We start from the raw sequence: 20,695 nt of genomic DNA, 5'->3' as shown, positions 1-20,695 counted from the left end.
ACACTTATCAACTGATATCAATTTTTTTTTCAACTCAGGACACACTGTTCATGAGGCAAAGGCTGGAACCATGTGGCAGTTGATCTGTTGAAACTCTTTGAGTTGGTGTTCCATATTAAGCCTCTGAAAATCATTCTTACTCTACATCTAGAAACGACACTGAGCAAAAGTCAGAGACCACCCTACAAGTTATTAATTTTCCAGCATCAGAAAATTACACAAAAGCTTCAACAACTAAACATAATATCAAAGTTTTCAAGTTTCCTCCCTTGGCCTTTATTACAGCTTCCATTCTTTTCAGGAGGCTTGCTTTCAGTTTTTCAAAGAAATCTGCAGGGATATTTTTCCACACCTCCAAAGATCAGTCTTAGAAGTTGATGTATTTTTTGCTTCTCATAATCTAGGCAATTACAAACACATTCAGTGATGTTGAGGTCTGGACTCTGGGGTGGTCAGTCTTTGTTTGATTTGCAAATGTTCCTCTTTTTTGTCTACTTTCTTTTCTCAGAAAAAACTTTCTACACATCCTTTCAGATTCATAGCATTAAGTTGTTTTCTCATAGTGGAAAGATGGATAGAAAACTGTTTTTTTTTTGCTGAAGCAAGAGTGGAGCTTGATTTTCTGCTTATCTGATGTACAGTTTATCTGATGGTTTTTCAAGGTTATATTTTATGAAAAAAATGTTGAACTTCCTGTTTTTTTTTCACTTTCCACCTCTTCATTCGAGTGGATTATATTTCCTAAAAAAATAAAGGGTGGTCTCTTTTTTTGCCCAGTTTTGTATTGTTTGTGCCCAGAAGGTCTATCCTTTGAATTATTCCAGATAGATTGATCATTAGTTTGTAAAAAACATTAATATATATCTCTGTTTGTAGGTCTTCATTTTATATTTCAAACCCAGCACGTTCCGGTGCATCCTGCTCCGATGGGTCCGTCTGCTTGGCTTTGCCATCGTTTATGGAACTGTGACACTGAAAATGTACCGGTCTGTACAGCTTAGGCTATCTTTAATCCCTTCAAAAAACCTGATAGTCACCCATCTCATCCAACTGAGGAACAGTACTCACTCAGCATCCACCCAAACACCCTTGGGCCACATTTTGCTTGTGAAATCAACAGCAGAATCACCACACCTTTCTAAGGATCCTCAGCAGTGGGGTAACTACTGGGGGAGAGGGGTGGAGAGTGCAATTGCACCAAGGCCCATGGGGCAGGGGGGCCTGGTAAATCTTTACTAGGCTCCTCATATAGATACCGACATAATTGTACACCCGTGACTCACAGAAAGATCCTGTTTCACCAGTTAGCTTCCATCAACCCTGACGTCTGCTTATGTCCCTGTTCATAATTCATTTCATCTATGGCAACAGTTTTCGTATGGATCCTTCACAACCTGCAACATTATACGTTTTTATATATAATTGGAAAATCTTAAAAGATCAACGTTATTCCATTCAAATAATATGTTTAAATTATGTACGTCATGCAGCAAAGGTTCTCAGAATCTATGTAACCTTCATACATGGCCAATAGCAAAAAAACAACTAAATTATACTGTCAGTTCTTTATTTATTAAGAGTAATTATGGGTGCATTAATTTTTACATTTTTTTGTGCTGGGTCCCAGCACTAGTCACTCCACTGATCCTCAGCAAAACCTTACAACATAGTCTGTGAACTAACTACAGTTGTATGCAAAAGTTTGAACATTAATGTGCACCTGCATGTTTTGTTGATTTTCTACGTGAAAATACAGGAAGCAAACTTAATCATGGCTTTTTTTCCTACAAATTTTAGTGCGCAATTTGGGGGCGCTCAAACTTTTGCAAATGACTGCATATGAAATGTATTCCAAACATATACATGTTCCTATTTTTGCTTCATTAAATAAGACCTTCCACTTGTGAAAGGTTTTGGTTGTGGCCAGTCTGATCATTCAAATTTAAAAAGTCTGCCAATTTTTCTAAATCTGAAGTGTAGAGATTATCATTGACTGTTTCTGACTATTATCCTCCATCTCCTCAGGGTGCTGAGGGTATTCCTGTCACGTACTGCTCAGAGAGTCCCCTACATGTCTAGCACTACTGTCCTGAGGATGCTGGGAGTGATGGTGCTCACCGTGAGCTGGTTCCTATGCGCTTGGACTGCAGGGGTCCTACAAAACCGAGACCGCAATGTTCCTCTATTGATTACATCAACCACCTCGGATGGGCAGGGCTTCAGTGTGTGTGACTTGGACCGGTGGGATTACATGATGGCTGTTGGTAGGTGAAATTTGCAGGATCATAACCATATGATTTCCTTATGTTCTTATTTCTTGACAAATAACACTGGCCTATGGAACCATGTGCATTTGACAACCAGACTCTTTTATGCTAAGAGGAGCCATCAAGAGATTGACTAAATAACTGATGAAAACTAATCCAGTGGATTTTCAAGCTTATTTCAAAATCATTATTTGAAATGATTAGATATGAGTAGCAAATCAACAATCCATGGCCTAAAATACTCAACTAGCAAAACAGCACATCAAACAATGGCTACATGTTAAACTGACTGCTGTCTCTCTGTGTCTCAGCGGAGCTGCTGTTCTTGTGCTGGGGGAGTTTTCTCTGCAAAGCAGTGAAGGCTGTGCCCTCTGCCTTCCATGAGCCTCGCTACATGGGCATTGCCATCCACAACGAACTACTCCTTTCTGCCATATTTCATCTTTTCAGGTAAGTAGTCAATGTCATGCTGACATGCTCAGTAAAAGCAATAAGCTACAAACATCAATTCCAAAAAAGTTGGGACAGTATGTTAAATGTTAATAAAACAAAAAGCAGTGATTGCTAAATTCTGTTGATGTGTATTAAGTTGAAAGCAATACAAAACTATGATATCTAATGTTTTACTTTATGTATATTGTTTTTTATGTTAAATATACCCTCATTCCAAATATAATGTCTTTAACACATTCCCCAAAAAGTGCTTGCCATTGTCATGTTGAAATAAGCATGGACATCTCTGAAAATGATGATTGGACCAATAGAAATGCTGCAAAATTACTTTGAATGAAATCTCTTTACATTAACTTACATTAAAAGTAAAGGAAGTTACCATTGTGGAGATACTAGTTTTGTCTTGGACAGTGATGATTTTTTGCTTCACAATGTGTGTAAAAATATCTTTCAGCATTAATGGTGCCTTCACAGATGTCCAAATTGCCATGGGCCCTAATACACCTCCATACCAATGATAGATGTTGGCTTTTGAACAGGAAACTTTCTGGATGGTCCTTTTCGCCTTAGGCCTGGAGAACACAATGTCCACTATTTCCCTAAACAACCTGAAAGCCTGACTCGTCAGACCAAAATATGGGTTTCCACTGTGCATCAGTCCATGGCAGATGAGCTCGAGCCCAGAGAAGTCGGTGGCATTTCTGGACGTTGTTGACATATCTTCCACTATGCATATTACAGTCTTAACTTTTAGCCGATGTAGTGATATCTAACACAGAAGCATAATGTACAAATCACTGTTTTAATATGCGTTTAACATACTGTCTCAACTTTTTGGAATTGAGGTTTGTAATCTGACGTACTGATATGAATGTATTGCTAACTTTTGCCATTCTTAGATTTGCAAGGCCATCTCTTCATCCTGACTGGATGCTCTTGCTGTTCTTCACCCATACTCATGTCACAATCACTGTAACTCTTGGACTGCTGTTCATTCCTAAGGTACTTCTCCTTTGTTAAAGGGCCATTTCAGTTATATGCATACATCAGAGTTCAATTTGTAATAACAGATTAGGATGCTTCAAAATGTGCTTGTTGTTTCAGTTCCTCCACATTTCTCGACCTGTGAAAGAAGAGATTGCAGCAGAGGTGTATGAGGATGAGGTGGATCTTCGGCGTTCATGTTCATACCTTAATAGCAGCTTTACATCTGCCTGCTGGAGTGACCACAGCCTGGACCCTGATGACATCCGGGTAAACTCTTTTACCCCCATGCAGCCCTGCTAGCAACCCCAAACAACCTCTCTGGGGCTCACTGTATGATAATGTCTGCATATATGCCAAGAGACAGTGTTAAAATTATAATTGCTGCTAATGATGGACAGTTTTTACAAATAACAGTGCTGAAAATGTCATAACATTTTCAAATATACAGTATACAATGTATAATTGTTTGGCAAAAGAGCAGATATTATTATATAGTGTCTATGCCCATCAAACAATAAACTAACCATAAATAAACAATAAACCCTTTCTAACTCAAGCAACATCTACTAACACTTTATTTAGCCTATGAAAGTGTGAAAATAAGATTCATTATAATAAGATGATAAAATATGCTAATCATCATGTTCATCAGTTCATATTGTATGACCTCTTCTCCCTCTTTCTTCCTCTGCCTGTTTCTCCTTGAATCTTTCGCTCTCTCAACAATAATCATCAACACCATTCCTATGCCCCCTTCAAACTCTTTCTTTTTTGAACCCCTTTCTTTGCACCGTTTACTTTGGCACTAGGATGAGTTGAAGAAACTTTATGCACAGTTGGAAGTCCACAAGACCAAAAAGATGGCAAACAACAACCCACACCTGCAGAAGAAGCGCAGCTCTCGGCTTACACTTGGCCGATCCCTTATTAAGCGCATAGCTGAGATCCCAGAGAGTCTGAGTCGGCAGTGTAGTCGTGAGGACAAGGATATTTCAGGGGCTGGAGGAACACGAAAATGGTCCGGATCTTACATGGCAACTCCTGACAGTGCCAGTATAAAGAATGAGACAGTAAGGCTGCCATCTCCAAAGATGCGAAAGTCCCTTAGTGCCTATGAATATGTCCCAGAGAAGGAGAGAGGTAGCTCTCGGAAATCCTCGATGAGAAACTCCTTGGACAAGAGGTCCTCACATGTTTCTGAGGCTGAATCCATCGACACAGCACTACTTATTTGCAAGTCAGCCAGTGCTCACAATCTCGCAGTTGACAACAACCTTCTGCAACCTGGCTCCACCCGTTTTCAGAAGTCTCTCAGTTTCACAGAAAAGCACAGAGATCATTATCCTCTTTGTCCCACTAGAAGCATGGAGGACACATCCCTTGCAGCCAAAGCAAGCACAGAAAAGGTTCATCGACCACAGGGATCTATAAAGGAGCAAACCTCAAATGCCTTGCTTTGTCTGTCATTTGACAAGGCTGAGGTCTGCCCTTGGGAGGTTGAAGAGGAGCAGCCTGCTGGCAAAAACCTGTCAAACCAAAAACATGTCACATACTCTCTCTCTCAGGAACAACCCCCAGCACCTGAGACTACATCGTCACCCACCCGACTCTATGTCTGTCCGTGGGAAGCTTTGCCTCCCCCACCTCCCCCTGTGGCAGAGGGAGGGCATGTAGTAGACACAGATGTTGACTCTCCAAGGCCAAAACCTCCCATCTCCTCCAGTGCTCCAGGATCACCACATGGCTTTGCCAAGCCAAAGGACCACCGTGGTTTCTCTTTCCGTTCAGCTACTCAAGGCCTTCTCTTAGCCAGGGGACTGGTGTCTGGAAAAGGAAGTGGCAAAGATAGGAGTAGAAATGAAATCAGTAGTAAAGAGGACACATCACAACAGGCCCGAACAACATCAATGAAACTGACTCCAGGCAGTGCTGCAGGTTCAGGAAGGAGGACACCACAAACACCAAGACGAGCTATGACCACTATCGATACAAAACCTTGTCTTGTAAAACAGGAGGCGATAAGACTATCATCATACGATTCTCCAGAGAGGAGCCCCAAAACCAGTGCTCCTACTCATGTCTGCCCATGGGAGTCAGAAGAGATAGTAATGGAGGTCAGAAAACAAAACCCCTATGAACATATAATACAAAACCAGGGCAGCAAGCACAGACTGTCTCTGACCCTTAGTACTGACAGTAACAAATCATTGTTGCACCAGCTTAGACCTTCGCTAACTATTCCAAAAGCAGAAGTGTGTCCATGGGATGTACCAAACCAAACTCAGGCTGTGCATCAACAAAGTATTATTGCTAATGTTTGCCCCTGGGAAGTGGAGGAACCAGATCAATCACAAGCCAAGGGTTCACGTGCTGACGTTTGTCCTTGGGAAGTAGATAGCAAACAAACAGAAATGACAACAGAGAAAAAAGACCTATTAAATGTTTGTCCATGGGAAGTCTCAGAAGAGGCATCTAGTATCAGTCAAAAATCTAAGGAAGAACAACGTCGGAGCAGTATAAAGGCTGAAGTGTGCCCTTGGGATGTGCCAGATACCAGTACCTCTCAAGTTAAACAAGATTCAGCCAAATCACCTTCAGAAGCAATGAAACCAGCTGAGAGAGTTATATATGTAAATACTCATCCAGGGGAAACGGCACCAAATGGGAAAAGCCCAGTGCAGCAAGAGACAGTTCGTCCAGATGTTTGTCCATGGGAAACAAGTGAAGCAGACAAACATCAAGAAAGCATTCATGGTGATGTATGTCCTTGGGAATCAGAGAACACAACAGGGCAAGGCCCAGAAACAATTAAGGAAACTGATGCAACTAAGGAGAGCGCAACTGTTACAACACGTTCATTAACTAAACAACTCACCAGTACTGCAGAAGCATGCCCATGGGACTTCCCTGAGACTTCTCAATCGGATGTCACAGATGCTCAAGGTCAAGAAAGTGTTCGTTCAACTATATGCCCATGGGAATCAGAAGAGAAGCCAAAAACCGATGCTGAAGAACAATCGGGAGAAGCTGTAGTCAGGAAAACTACAGAAACACCACACCAACTAACAAAACAGCTCACAAACACAGCAGAAACTTGTCCTTGGGATTTCCCTGAATCGCCACCTACTGGGACAGAAAGTGTAGGATTAACCTCGCAGGTGTCCACAACTAAGAAAGCAGATGTATGTCCATGGGAGGCAGAAGAAAAGTGTAGTGCCATAACCAAGGAGCCAGAGAAATCAGTGCTAAAACAATTATCTGTACATGCAGAGGTTTGTCCTTGGGAAACTACTGAGCCAGTCAAAAAACAAGAGGTTGTTTCTGCTGAAGTCTGTCCTTGGGAAACGAGTGGAGTGGAAACTGAAAAGCCTGTAAAATCATGCCAAAAACAAACAAGTCTTCGTTCTGATGTATGTCCATGGGAGACAAGTGAGCCAGAAAAGCAAATCCAGAAACAAGACAGCGCTTGTGCTGATACTTGCCCCGAGGAAAGAGAACAGTCACCCAAACCAGCTCAGAGTCAAGACAGCCCTCAAGCAGATGTACGTCCTCAGGAACCAGAGGACTCAGAAAAGTCACAAATGCAAGAAAGTGTCTGTACAGATGTTTGTCACTTGGAATCAGCCTCTGAAACACCAGCAAAAGCAGAGGACAGCACTGATCAAAGTGAGAGAAGGAAAACAGATATGCCACTATCTGCAGACACTAGTCCACATAGCGCACAGGGGGCAAGAGCTAATCGGCCTCTGACTCGATGTGATGCACTGTGTCCATGGGAAATGGACGGGGAATCACAACCACCCATAATAGAGCATGATAACAACTCAGATGTTTTTACATGGGAGGAACCAATACCAGAAGAGGAAGAAGGTGATGCAGAAACTGCTGCAGAGGCCTTTATTTTCCCACCTGACTTATAAGCTGTGAACTATTTAGCACTGTGCTTGTTCTTTTAGCTTCAGCGACATAAACCAAATTCTAAAAAAATGGGCCACTAGTCATACTCCACAGTAAATATATAATGTCCATTCATGGCATCTGGCATACTGTAAAGGCCACTAAAGAAGACTGCCATAGTGAATGTCCATCTCAAATTTCAGCTCATCAAGCAATATGCCAAGACTGAAAATCATTGTGATGGACTGGTCTCCCCACCTAAGTGCATATCCCCCTTTGGTCCTAAATTATTGTCAGTCCCTCTTTGAACTTGGTATTGTTTTGTGTTTCTTTGTGTTTGTATGACAGTGCAGTCTCTTTAATTGCCAGCCCCACCTCTGCATCACCTTCAAATCAGAGACTGATGTAAACAGACAGATATTGATCAAAGGATCAACACTAAGAGCGAACATCTGTCAGAGGAACTTTTAAGTTTTATTTTTCTGATTTAAGATTAGTGGAAATGCATTCTACATCTGTTCATTTATGCTGAATGCAGCTGCTTTCTGTGATATAACCAACTCTGAAACTACATGCAATGCAATCATTAACTAAACAACTGGCATGACAGTGATGTATGTCCGAGGAAGGGTGTTCAGGAATGTCCAAGACCATTTGCAATCATGAACAATTTATAAAGCCATTTTGTTTACGTTAAATTTGATAAGTATGTATTTATTATCAGACTTGTTTTGTTTACAAAGAAATGTAAATATAAACAAACTATTTTGAACTTTCAAACAGCCTTTGTGTCATTGACTTATTGTCCATTTCCAGTTCTTGCATTCAGTGGTCTGTCTATGAATTTGAGAAGGAAAACATGCCCAAACGTCCGTCTGCAACACTATAATATTCAGTCCTCAGTCAATATTTATGTTCAGGAATCACAGTTGTTTGATAATAATGATAAGCTGGGCTAAGGCAGGTTTTGTATGCCAATAGTTCAATTTTAAGTAACATTTAACATTTGAAATGTACATGTAAACATAAGTACGTTTTCCATTGGAATTGGCCAGCGTCAGAGACTGGTGGTAGGTCAAGTGTGCATGCACATTTAAACAATACATGGCTTAGAATCATGCTAAGAAACCTGAGTAAAAATCTAGTCTAGTCTTTCACACGTATAGTGGTATTGGCTCTGTACTCCAGCGCATTTGAAAAATTGACCGTAAGTCCAGAATGTCATCTAAATTGTGATTTTGGAAGCGTGTGAGCACTATATTTTATAAAGGGTGTGAATAACATGGGATCAATATAGTTTAAGTAGTATAACTTAGAGTCTTCAGCACCTCCATCATGAAAATGTGATCAAAATGAACAGCCTACCTGGCATAAATCAAATCAATTAAATTCCTTATCTGTCAATTCCGGCATCAAAATTCTATCAAAATAAATGATACCTTTCTGACAAAAATCCAAACAAAAGTCAAAATCTAGAAAACTGAACTGTTCAGAACAGTCCACCCATCTTAGCTCAAAAACACTTCCTGTCCTTTTTTAAAGACAGCTGTCTGCTGTCTTTAAGAAACTGGGGGTAGATACAATTAGATTATCCAGAATACTTGTGAAATGGTTCACCTCTGTGCAACACGGAATAACATCAAAATAGTTCAGTACTGGACCTTAGTTCTGTTTGACGTTCACACAAAGCAAAGACTCCGGCCCTATTTAACCCCTGGGTGAACGTATCACAGGCCATTTTATACATAGTCCCACCATTTAATGAAAGCATTAAGCGGCAAATACTGAATTACTACTACAGGCATCACTAGATGCTGACTCTCATATCTGGTAAATGTTCTGCCAAGTTTGTAATGCAGTCATTTTCAGTTCAGCTCCTTAGGACACCTTTTTGCATTCAGTCTTGTCCTCAGTATGTGAAATGTATGTTCAATGGGACTCCCTAATTGTTTTAGTAGTACATTCATTATTGATCCTGCTGGCTTACGCCTATAAGCTTTTTTTGGCATTTGTTAGCAAATCAAGGCAAATCAACAAAAATTGTCACTCTTCTATTACGTAGAAACAGAACAGTTTTGGAATTAATTGCAATAAATGCTCACTGCAATAAAGTGCAGACTCGAATGTGAGCCTTTCTGATTGTTTCCAGTAAAACTTTCAATGAAAATAAAGAAAATGAAGCATTTGTTTGGCATCACATACCTTTTTTATGATATTAACATTCAGATTTTGGATAGCCAAAGGTCCAAATAAGGGGGAAAAATGTATTTTTATATTTTTTAAAAAGCGTCTAGCAGTCATTGTGAAACAAACATACAATACCAAACATTCTTGACTACAGTTTAATATATTATCTGGATAACTGTACCCTTTTATTTTCCCTATATAGTGCAAAGCCATTTCAGTGATAATGAAGGACAGTCACGCAGTGTTTGATATTTAGTGGAAATAGTTTATTTCAAAAGTCAATACTGAGCCTGGACATAGGGGATTGATGCGCCACCCTCTGGATTATTTGTGCCACTGCACTGCAATGGGCTTGGGTACCTCATAATTGAGACTATCAAACTCCTCATCCGGCCTAAGCTTGGGTCCTGGGATCATAACAGTCTACAAAGGGGAAGAAGAATACAGTGAAGGATTTGATCAACAGAAACATGAAAGAGATATTAATGACTACTGCCTTTTTAACATAAATTCAGTTTGAAAGAACCATTAAACTCTCAAACCTTAATGATGGGGTCTTTAGGTGGAGCCCAGGCAGGCACAATCTTGCCATGTAGCCTCCAGCGGCCATAGGGGTTGACCAGGTGCCTCTCCATTACCAGGTACTCCAAAACATCTCTGGGTTCCTCCTCATTTCCCAGCATTAACCGGCCAAATCGGTCATAGATTGCCAGTGTCTGAATGACGCCACAACCCCAGAATAAAAACATCAGTTGTGTGCTACAAAAAGCCCTATGCCCTTCAAATTTGAAGAGCAGACTCTACAGGGGGAAACATACACAGTCATGAACGTGCTTCACTCACCTGTTTGGAGTGCATGCGGACTGTCACTTGACCATACAGATTGCCTTTGCTGACCATGTCAGGGCATCGGGCATGAACCACCCGTGGCGGCTCCAATGACTCAATAAAGCGCCAGCGCAGCGTTTTATACCGGTTGCCTCGAACCATTTCCTACAACACAGAACTCCCTCATGATGTGCCCAAGAGACTAACCAATAGTTCACTTAAAACAGTCAATCTGTTTTGATGTAATATTTATATAATGTACACAGCTTGTATAATCACAATCTTCCCTAAATATTACATATTCCAAAAGCTTAATTATGAAAAAGTGGTATACATACGGGGTAACACCTTTCTGTGACCAAAGAATGGAGTTTCTCTTTGTTAAACCTACAAGGTGGGAAACAAGGAATAGGACAAATCTAAATGTACAAGTATTGCACAGACACCCAAAGTTATAATTTTACCCCAAATTACCATACAATCATAATCCAACAGCGACAAGCCAAGACTGTGAGTTTCAGGCATGTGAATGTTTAAGACTTTTGAATCCTCTAAAGTTACATTTGAATGGCATCTGGAAGATTTCCTGCTGATCTTTTGCTAGCAGCTAAAATTATGTTACTAGCGTGCAAGATTGAAAGGGGCACTCTGGCCAAAATGAGAAAACCATCATCACAACATATATATATACACACACACACACACACACACACACACATATACATACATACATACATACAGTGGCAAGAAAAAGTATGTGAACCTTTTGGAATTTTATGGTTTTCTGCATTAATTTGTCATAAAATGTGATCTGATCCTCATCCAAGTCAAGCGTATTGACAAATATAATGTGCCTAAAATAATAACACAAAAATTTTTTGATCATTCATGTCTTCATTGAGAACAACCATAAAAACCTCATAGTGCTAGTGGATAAAGTATGTGAACCATTGAGTTAATGATCTCAAAAAAGCTAATTGGAGTCAGCTGTTAGCATACCTGGAGTCTTGTTAAGAAAATGAGTTTGGAGGTGTGGACTAGAGCTACTCTGACTGATAAAAACCACTCAAACTTTTTGAGTTTGCTCTGCACAAGAAGGATACGCGTATGTGAGCCATGCCTCGCCAGAAAGAGCTTTCAAAGGATCTAAAACGATCAAAAATTGTTGATTTAGATAAAGCTGGAAAGGGTTACAAAGTGATTTCAAAGACTTTAGAAATTCACCAGTCTACAGTAAGGCAAACAATCTACAAATGGAGACAATTTGGCACTGTGGCTACTCTGCCAAGAAGTGGGCGCCCAGTCAAAATGACCCCAAGAGCACAACAGAAACTCATCAATGAGGTAAAGAAACGACCCCGAGTAACAGCCAAAGATTTGAAGGCGTCACTGGTACAGGCTAACATCTGTGTTCATGGAGTCTACAGTCCGTAAAACCTTGAACAAGCAGGGTGTCTATGGCAGGACACCACGAAGGAAGCCGCTGCTTACTAAAAAGAACATTGCTGTACGCGTGAAGTTTGCAAAAGAGCACATTGACACTCCACAACGGTACTGGCAAAATGTTTTGTGGACAGATGAAACTAAGATTGAACTATTTGGAAAGAACATGCAGCGCTACATCTTGTGTAAAAAAAAGGCACTGCACATCACCATGAAAATATCATCCCAACCGTAAAGTGTGGTGGAGGGAACATCATGATTTGGGCCTGCTTTGCTGCATCAGGGCCTGGCCAGCTTACAATCATTAAGGGGAGATGAATTCCCAAGTGTATCAAAAAATTCCACAGGATAATGTGAGGGTGTCTGTACGTCAGCTGAAACTCTTTAGAAGTTGGGTGATGCAACAGGACAATGACCCAAAACACTGGAGCAAGTCCACAACAGAATGGCTTATGAAAAACAAAAATTCTGCCAGGAAGAACGGGTTAAAATTCCTCCTGAACGATATGCAGATCTGATCCACAGCTACAGGAAGTACCTGGTTGAGGTTATTGCTGCCAAGGCGGGGGGGTCAACCAGCTATTAATTCCAAGGGTTCACCTACTTTTTCCACTACCACTTTAAATGTTGAATGAGTGTGTGCAATAAAGACCTGCAAAATCATATTTTTTTGTGTTATTATTTTAGGCACATTATATTTGTCAATACACTTGACTTGGATGAGGATCAGATCACATTTTATGACAAATTAATGCAGAAAACCATAAAATTCCAAAAGGTTCACATACTTCAAGTTCACTTAACACCAAGCAGGACACAAAAAGCCTTTACTTCTAAAAGGAATGCTTTTAAGAATGCTTAAAAGGGTCATGCCTGATGAAAGCTGTGGCTGCTCTGTGTGGATAGCTTTCTCTATTATGCCCCAGCCTTTCTATTAATTCCTTAATAGATTTGCCTTTGAAATAAAGGCAGTTTTTAAATACAATATTTAAGACAGCCTTAGTGTGAAGTGAACCTGGTGTTGCTGCAGCACTTTATTAAAGAGCAACTTAATGACTCTCCATGATTTATTGAGAATAATTCACCTGAGCACCCCATTAAGTCACTTTTTTCTATCTATACATCCATCTATCTGTCTGTCTGTCTGTCTCTCTATCTATACATCCATCTATCTATCAACTTAAAGTCTATTTGGTACCATGAAAAAGAGCCAAACAAAACAGAATGCACTTCTTACTGGGTCAGGGCCAAATGAGCCTCAATAAAGATTTCCTGAGCTCGCACAGCAAAGTCCTTAGAAGAAAACTCCGAATCGTGATCCTTTATTTTACGTATCCTAAGGAAATAAATCAGCACAGAAATGAGAAATGTTAACGTAATGCTCTTACAAGCCAATGCTTTACAACATAATAATAGCAGCGCATGAAACATATACTTCATGAAATACCACATTACACATTGAGTTATCATTTTATTGGGAACATCTACCTTGGATCTGCACTCACTGGCCATTTTATCAGCTATAGCTACCCTATAGGTGCACTTGGAGGTACAACTACTGACTATAGCTTATGTGTTGCTGTACATGTTATCAGCCACTCTCTACCCTGGCCATCAAAGGGACCACCACTGGATCACCACTGACCAGATGACCAGATATTTTCATTCTAAACACAGCAGTGATGCCAAAACGGTAGGGGCACATGTTCCTAATAAACTGGCAACTCTTAGATAAAGTATTGAAGGCATGTATAAAACAGAGATTCTTACGCCAACTGTGAGGCAGCACTCTGTCGCAGCTGCTCTGCGCGCTGTTTCAGGCCCTCTTTGGACAAAGTGGAAAGCCGAGCATCGCCCTCGGGAGGGACGTACGGATCAACGATTCCAGCTATCAATCATATAAAGCAGGGGAAAAAATAATAGCGCTGAAAAAAGCATCAGACAGCCCAATCCCTCCAAGCAGTCATAAATGACTCAGAGTGGACTTGAAGACAAACAAAGGCCATGACAACACGCACAAACCAACCCAGAAACTCTACAGAGATGACAGGAAACACTGACATTGATCGTGTCTGACAGTAACCCTAAAGCTGATGTACCTGTGCATGCAACGTTGATGGCTCTCTCCATGTACTCCTGCCTGATGACCACACCTGCAGCCCGTGCCTTTGCCTCCTGCTCTGCATGGCTCTTCTCCTTCAGGCCCACTGCGGGTGGGATGAAGTACCGCTTCTTTGTCCGGATAGGAATCACCACAGACTGGGGGAACTGCACGTCCAGCAAGGGTGCGACAGCCTGGATTCATAGGCACAGGTCATAAATTCATCAAGTGTTCTTTTATGGATGTAAAAATTAATTATGCATAATCATACTGGATTCTAAAATTTAAGCATTGGACAGATGTTTAGATTTGACTGATATTTCAAACCGTTATGTATGTATGTTTGGTAATTTAGAGGAGCAGAATGCTTAGACCCTTTAAAAATAAGTGGTATATTTACATGCAATGGTTATTCAGGTAGATGCAGTCCCAATTTCTACATTTTATAAACATTAATATCAGCATTAACATAATGTACATGAAAAATATTGGATACTGGCATCAGTAAAACCCAGTGAGGCATCAGTATTGGAATGACAGGGCCGATTATAACCCACTACAGTAATATTCTTTAACATGTGCTCATATTCGACAAAAATTAAAATTAGTATTTCTACAGTTTGCCTGAAATCTGGCACTTCTTGGAAACAAATGTGGTAAGAACACAAGGCTTGGAGTATTTTTTAAGGGCTATATTCCACCACTAAGTAAGAATAGTTCTTCCAGTTAGATGTGCACCATATATGACCACTGTCGGAAAAAAAACCTTGTACCTCCAAATGCTGCCTTTACAAAGGAGGATTTTAAATGCAAATTAACGTAATAAGATTTTACTCCAGTCCTGCGTCAAATACCATTTGTGTTGTTTTATGTTGCAAAACCAGTCATATTTTTTACATGACCATCTTCCAACCTTTCTTTATCCTTTAAACAGACTGTTTTGGTATACAGTGCCTTTAAGACTGATATGTAAATGAGCTCTGATTGGCTGCCCTGTATTGTGCCTCATTCAAAAACCTTATAAACACTCCTTATAACTTCAGTGTGAATGTGTGAGGCTAAACTGCTGTAGGCTGAATAAGTGAATATATGTAAATAATTTGTTTTTTTGTGACTTCACAAAAATAATGAATCAATAGTTTCCACATGTGGACTGTCACTGAGAAGTGAACAGTATTTGAAACTTTAATACTGTTTTAATCCTACATCAAACACTTTCATTACAGAAAAAAAAGGAAATGGTGGGTTTCATGGCTCAAGTTGCCGCAAGTCAGAAGTCAGTCTGCCCAATAAAGAACAAAGTATTGTGATTACAAAAGGAGAACTCTGCAAATTTTACATTAAAAAATCTACATTATTGAATGGTTGAGATGTAAACAAAATCATTCTAGAGAAACTTATCGAGTCAGAATCGTTCACAGTGGTGGTGATAGTGATCAGATGTCTGAAGAGTTTAATGCTTCTGTGAGTTTCCTCATAGAAAGTTATTAAAATTAAATGGTTAGATATACACTGCCTGATGTCTGACACATCGTTTTATGATGAAGTTTTCGCTTAAAATGTATTTTAGCCCATTCAAGGCGGAGGGCTACATGCAGTGCGTTGTAAGGCAAAACAGTCCCCAAAGAAAACTTATTCTTTCATATTTATGACTAGTTTACCATCAACATCACATATAAAGCTCAGAAGACACCTTTAGGTTCACTGCTGTGACATTTGATTCATGTCAACCTACTTATTAAAAAAAAGGTACTGGCATATTAAACTGCAATAAAAAATAAATAAAAAACTCAAGCAAATGTAATAAACTAAATATCTGTTCGTCCAGCTGTCCGGGCTGCATCATTTTGAAGCGTGCTAGGCGAAATGTCACTTCTCCGCCTGCAACCTGTTTCTGTGATCGCCCAGAAAGTCAAACAGTGCTGCATATTATTAGTAATGCACTAATGCGCTCGTTATAATAAGCGTATAATTCCATACCTTTAAACTGTTACATGTCGACTGATTAAGAAATTTTAACGTCCTACAGATGGACGTCGCCATGATCGTCCCCAACTTCTTCTATGATGTTACCAGATACGTGGAAGCCTCAATAGCGCCGCCGAGTGGAAAGGCGAATAATGAAGCCTAGCGCGCTGGAATCGGCGGCGGATTTAGTGAATCCGGGGCTCTACGCAAGAGACAGGAACGGTGTCTTCGGAATACACATTTTTAAATTAGTTGAGACTCTGTGCTTCCACGTTACACATCCGTTTACACTGCGAACATGTCTTAAAATGCTGAAATAGTCTTAAATCTAGTCGACATATCTAATATTTCTCATTTTGGGGCGGTTGTAAGCGTTCACCGCTGTTAAAACAGACATCGCTTCCGCACAAGCCGCAGCTACGCTGTACATAAACGCAAAGCTTTCCTTTATTTAATAGTTCGCTCTCTCTCCACAAAGAATACATATAGGGTAAACCAAGATGGTACATGTCTATTCAAGTCAAAAGGGCTTAAAGGAGTTCCTGTCTGCTTAAGTCTTGCGTCAACCGCTTCGCCCCGCCCCCGTCTCCCGGGGCAACAGCAGCAGTCTTTGCAGAAAGACTAGGCAGCGCGTTGAACAATCCCGAAACAAAACTGGTTTTTCTTAAAACCAGCTCATCGAAAAATACGTATATATGCTTGAAATACTCACAATACCCTACCATTTATAAAATGGCCAAACGTCACTGTAATCTTAAAGGGGGAAAGTGTAATTCCTACAGTTTGGAGAAATGGGCAGGATTTCCCGCTTGTGTGATCGGGGACTCGAGTCTCTGTTGTCTGCTTAAGGGGGAATGTTTCCCCTCCTCCCGCTCTCCAAAACCACGTGACTTCGTTCTCGGAAATATTTTGACATGGCGGCTCTCGGTCTCATGTATCCTCTTTGCTCTCCCTCAGCTCACGCGCACACACACACACACACACACACACACAGCCCCGCGGGCGGCACTTTAGCCCCGCCTTCTACAATAAGAGTCCTTAGCACACCAAATGCAACAAGGGCTAAAGAACACATAACCTAAAATTAACATGCAAAAGCATTTCTTAAAAACATGCTACAATATTATACGTTTATTTAATTATTTGTTTGTTTTACTTGTTTTGAGTAATTTTATGAAGGAAAATTATCTCACTATATTGGCAGATATTTGCTTTTTTTTAAAGAAATATGCTCTGCCGATATAGTAAGATGATTAGGTACAGAGTAATATAGAAATTAAGTGATGAGTAGGGAGATTACTTATTCCAAGAATAAGTAATATAATACCATTGCAGTTGGAGAGGATTTATGATTAACTTGGAATGAATTACTGTTTTTTGAGTAATTACCCCAACACTGTAGCCATCTATACCTACGTTAACTCTAGCATTATGTACAGTCTGCTGAGCCTGTGAAGCACTTATGACTGAACAGAAATTAGCTCTGGGAGTGATGTGACACTCATTTTTGCGTTTCACTGCTGCACTTTTTTTTTTGCAAGTTTTTTAGATTTTCCCTCTCAACACTGAAACAAGCACATACACACACAAAAATGTATTAAACCACTCATGCCGAGTCGCAGGGGTGTGCTGGAGCCTATCACAGCGGTCAATGACCGGAAGGCAGGATACACAAAAAGCATCCTCTCCATAATGTATCGGTTAATTGTCTCGTTCATACCATTCTGTCTTTATGCAGTAGTGTCATCGTGTAACAACATGGAACAGTCCATTATAACCATGACTGAGGGGTAGACTCGCATTGATAAAAATAAACGCTACAATCACAAATGACCATTTATCTCAGAATAGGTTATTTAACATCAACACACATAGTATCTCATTTGTATTTTCATAGATCCCTTAATTGGCTCATGGGCCCCTAGGTGACTGCCTACTTTTGCCTAGTGCCCCACATGCTTTTAAAATGGTTAACTCCTCTAGGTGGCTAATTTTAAAATGATACAAAAAGGTATTTGTGTCGAAGGTTTTACCACAGCACAAACTTCACATTTTCCCCACTCAAACTCAGATCTTTTTAGTACCTCTGTAAAAAATGATTCAGCTAGCCCCCCCTTTAGCCTCCAAGATTTTAGTTTTGTAGATGCTCAGGGATAGAATTTATTTTTATTTGGCAAGTCAGGGACACTGTGTTTCTCAACTTCGATCCTTTCACCCACCTGCACTGCACCTTTTCATGTGAAGGTCATCATTACGATGTGACTTGAAACTCTACGATCCAGGTGGACTACAAGAGTAAAGACAAGAGACATATAAAAAAACATTACAAACGCACAACTCAGTAAATTACAATTCAGGAGCTGAACTGCACAGATCCTGCCATCTCACATTAGGTACAGAGTAACGCGTTATAGACTACCTTACTACGTAGTAGATACATTGGTGACGTATCCGCATTCCATTCCAATTAACGCTGTCATTGAGACCAACATTTTAAAGCAAATGCTTGTGTTTATTTTTAAAAAATTTAAACCTCATTATGACTCAACCGAAATGGAACATAAGCCGCGATATAAAAAGCTAAGAAAAGAACGTTTAGTCAGAGAAAGTGTAGTGAGGAGAATTGCCACTCAGTCACGTGTTGCGGGTTTGTCAAACGCTAGAGGGCGCTCCCGAGCGAGTCCAAAATGAAAGGAATAATATGGAGCATTTGAGCAAAATTATAGTTTGTAAACGCTTAAAGATCTTTATATAGAGGAATAGATTACCTGAACAAAGAACAGCATAAAACATTTTTACACTGCTGTTATATTTCTGAGTTCTTTTGAACTCCAGCTACAGGACTTTATAAGGGGCCTCATGTACGTTAATGACGTCAGTTATAGCGAACCGCTTCCCTCAGCCAATGAACAGATCAGATGGCCAACCTAGCGCTCAGTAGCAGTGATTCCAACCAATCAGCACTCAGTAGCAGTAATGCCAACCAATCAGCACTCAAGTAGCAGCAACGCCGGCATCCTGCCCAAAACCCATTTGCTGTAGAAATAAAGGAACTATAAAGGTAGGTTTTCTTTGCTTTTTATTGAAATACATCCTTTTACATTCCAGAATTAAAGGAAGGTCCTGGACAAGTGGTTAGAAACTATTTTAACTTTTCATTTTTATCCGTTTAGCTCCTTTCACCCCCGTTCATGTTCTTGCTCGTGGGCGCCCTCCAGCGTTTTGCAGTCATGTTTTTGATATAATCGTAGAAAGTGGATGGGCCACTCTTAACCGGCTATGGTACAGCTTAAGTCCATAACTGACTTCCATAGCAATGAGGTGCACTTTTTGAGCTCGGAAAAATGGAGTTCAGTGGAGTTCAGGCGGCCCCTGCTGTTCATGACTGAGCAGCAGCAAAGGGTTTTTGTGGGTGGGTCACGCTGTTTTCTTCCAGATTTGAAGCAGAGGCCAATGGCAGTCGATACCCATGACCCAGACATCTGAAGCTAGCAAGCGCTATAATTCTAAGCCATAAAGCAGACTGGTTTACAATTACCTCTAGTTACCTATAGTAGTTTTTTGAGTACTTTAGTAGCTACCTGTGTTAGCTAACGTTAGCCCCGAGAGAGAGTTGTCTAAATCCACAACAAAACGTTCCCAAAGGCGTTATTGTGTAAGTGTGGATTTTTTTCTCTCTCAGAAATACATTTGAGTGCAAGTATTCTCATTACAAAAGTAAATATCCACCAGAAAGTTCCCCTGTATGTTTGAGCCTTCATTCACCACCACTCACTCTCTGTTGTTTAACATGACAACACGATACAGTGAAGCTGCAGTGAATACAAAAAAAGAGGACAAAATAGTTCACAGAGCGTAGACCACTGAACCTGAATTTACACAACAGCTGAACAGCGCTGACCCGGAGGCAGAGATGGGGAAAGGGATATGGGAGCAGAGAGAGGTAGACGGCCCGTCTTGGTTAATTTGTAAACGGTTAATACTTTTTATACAGATAAAATAACTCATTTTCTGAGAGTACAACATAAAATAGTTCAATAATGACATTATATGGCTGTCTAAGCCAGGGGTGTCCAACCTAACTTTGGGTTTTCATTACAAACAAGGAGGAGCAAATTTGATTCCACGTGTTTATTTAGTTGGTCTCAGTCTTCAGTTGTGCTTCCGCTTTGTTGGAATGAAAACTTACCCCAAAAATTGACAATAAGATTGAAAACATCGTTCTAAGCATTGGCCCTCATCGTTAGTTTGCAAGCTTCATTCCCACCAATGTCTCAGCCGTCAGTGGCCGGGAGTCCATGAGAGCGTAACTGACCTCACTCTCTCTGGGTGGGGAGGATGGCTCCCCTCCATCACTCAGCATGATACTGCTACCAGTGTAGGTGTCTGTTAGCTGACGTCACAGAATTGGCAGTTGGCGTTCTCCTCGAAGTGCATTGAGCCGTCTGATGTTGGGTTAGCAGCAGTCTGAAAAAAAGCTTAGCAGCGTCATGTGATTGGGAACACCTAGCATGTGGAATAGGCAGTGACTAAATTGTGAGTAAATTAGCTTTAAAAAGCAGCT

General features: G+C 40.4%; 2 protein-coding genes across 2 annotated transcripts in view; one reads left to right on the top strand and one right to left on the bottom strand.

Annotated features, from left to right (window-relative positions):
- si:ch211-156l18.8 (probable G-protein coupled receptor 158) overlaps positions 1-8,291 on the top strand; it is a 28,298-nt gene extending 20,007 nt beyond the window's left edge. The window contains exons 7-12 of the mRNA XM_036587269.1: positions 877-986; positions 2,026-2,264; positions 2,579-2,717; positions 3,620-3,722; positions 3,825-3,974; positions 4,517-8,291. Coding sequence (XP_036443162.1) covers positions 877-986; positions 2,026-2,264; positions 2,579-2,717; positions 3,620-3,722; positions 3,825-3,974; positions 4,517-7,627 — 3,852 coding nt within the window. The 3' untranslated portion in view covers positions 7,628-8,291. The remainder of the gene's footprint in view (positions 1-876; positions 987-2,025; positions 2,265-2,578; positions 2,718-3,619; positions 3,723-3,824; positions 3,975-4,516) is intronic.
- Positions 8,292-10,035: 1,744 nt separating this feature from the next.
- mrpl45 (mitochondrial ribosomal protein L45) lies at positions 10,036-16,270 on the bottom strand. Its single transcript, XM_036587359.1, has 8 exons — positions 16,144-16,270; positions 14,162-14,357; positions 13,833-13,950; positions 13,300-13,398; positions 10,958-11,006; positions 10,635-10,784; positions 10,334-10,507; positions 10,036-10,214 (listed from the first exon to the last, which is right to left on the bottom strand). Exons 1-8 carry the CDS (start codon positions 16,204-16,206, stop codon positions 10,116-10,118), a joined length of 948 nt encoding a protein of 315 aa, XP_036443252.1. The 5' UTR covers positions 16,207-16,270; the 3' UTR covers positions 10,036-10,115.
- Between the last annotated feature and the right edge of the window lie 4,425 nt (positions 16,271-20,695).

Source organism: Colossoma macropomum, unplaced genomic scaffold (genome assembly GCF_904425465.1).
Source record: "Colossoma macropomum unplaced genomic scaffold, Colossoma_macropomum, whole genome shotgun sequence".
Lineage (NCBI taxonomy): Eukaryota > Metazoa > Chordata > Actinopteri > Characiformes > Serrasalmidae > Colossoma > Colossoma macropomum.
The sequence above is the reverse complement of the archived record's forward strand: the minus strand, read 5'-3'. Positions and strand labels throughout refer to the sequence as shown.